Consider the following 1,540-nt stretch of genomic DNA (forward strand, 5'->3'; position numbering starts at 1 on the left):
TGTCAAACTCCGATTGACCTCAAATTTGGTAGGTTCATCGGAAACGGCCCAACATAAAAAACACATTAGCTTTGCTGATGATATACGTCATTTTTTGGGCATTCGGGGTCGTTTAGATGGAGTTTTGGCCTTTTTTTCTATTTTCTGGAATTTATTTAATAAAAAAAAATATTAATAGAAATATGTGATGGTAGGGTTCAATTCCCATTGTTTCCAATCATGTTTTACAGTAATATAATGAATTTATATGCTGACATAGGTCTTCTTCCACATCGGATAAATTCATTATAGATGATTACTGTAGTTTTGCCTCTAATTATTTCATTACTTGTATCAACTCTCCAACTGAGTTACATGTTGATTAAATGAAACTAGAGTTTATAAAAGTGATGTTTACCTATCTTAAATTAACAATTTACTCTCCATCTGAGTTGATCCTGTTTAAATTTATGGGGTTAATATCTTACATAACTCATATATTTTGAATGAATAGTTAAGTTTCCCTAACGAATCTAACTGTTCAATGAGCATGGTTATATGTGTAATGTGCCGTTTTTGATCATTCTAAATACATAACTAATGATCTATTTAATGTGAATATCTCTCAGATTAACCATGTCTTCATTCAACCCATTTACCTCAATTTTAAACCAAAACAAGTTAGAAGGACTGAATTATGTTGACTGGAAAAGGAACCTTGATATTGTCCTAACTGCTGAAGGTTACAAATTTGTAATCACTGAGGAGTGCCTAGAAAAACCCGAAAATGCTACCGATGATCAGGTTAAGGCCTATGACAAATGGGTTAAGGCTGATGAGATGGCGCAATGTTACATTCTTGCCTCTATAGCGAATGTTTTGCAACATCAGCATCAGTCTATGGGTCTGCTTATGATATGCTCGAAAGTCTCAAAGATATGTTCGATGAGCAAAATCGTGCAGCTAAGCAGACAACTATGAAATCCCTTTTGAACACCAAGATGGCTGAAGGATCATCGGTCAGGGACCATGTTCTGAAAATGATGAGTCTTTTGAATGAACTGGAGGTCCTTGGAGCTGTGATTGATAAGGAGTCTCAAGTTGAGATGGTCCTATAGACTCTGCCTGACAATTTTTAATAGCTTCGCTTGAACTATAATATGAATAAAATGGATTTGTCACTAGCGAAATTGTTGAATGAGTTGCAAGCAACAGAATCTATTATCAAACAACAAGCTCCAGTTGTAGCACTCAATGTTGAGAAAGCTTCCGTTTCTAAGTCGAAAGGTAATAAGAAAAAAAAGAAGGCTCAAAAGGTTCTAGCACCTGGTGGTGCGGCTGGTGTGAAAAAGCCCAAAGGCAAGTGCTATCATTGCAAGCAACCTCGGCATCACATGAAGCAATGCCCTGCCTATCTGGCAAAGTTGAATAAGCAAGGTAATTCAAATTTAAATGTCGTTGAAACTTGTTTAGCGACTGTTTCTACCATGTTTTAGTGTGTAGGTTCGGGAGCCACTAATCATATCTGCACTACTTTGCAGGGGTTTCAGGAAACGCGACG

The 1,540-nt window shown here is 36.6% G+C and overlaps 1 protein-coding gene across 1 annotated transcript; it reads left to right on the top strand.

Annotated features, from left to right (window-relative positions):
- Positions 1–615: 615 nt before the first annotated feature.
- LOC104217026 (uncharacterized) lies at positions 616–1,097 on the top strand. The gene is made up of 2 exons (XM_009767180.1): positions 616–829; positions 871–1,097. Exons 1-2 carry the CDS (start codon positions 616–618, stop codon positions 1,095–1,097), a joined length of 441 nt encoding a protein of 146 aa, XP_009765482.1.
- The last annotated feature ends 443 nt before the right edge of the window (positions 1,098–1,540 follow it).

The sequence above is a fragment of the Nicotiana sylvestris genome, chromosome 6, assembly GCF_000393655.2.
Source record: "Nicotiana sylvestris chromosome 6, ASM39365v2, whole genome shotgun sequence".
NCBI classification, from domain to species: Eukaryota; Viridiplantae; Streptophyta; class Magnoliopsida; order Solanales; family Solanaceae; genus Nicotiana; species Nicotiana sylvestris.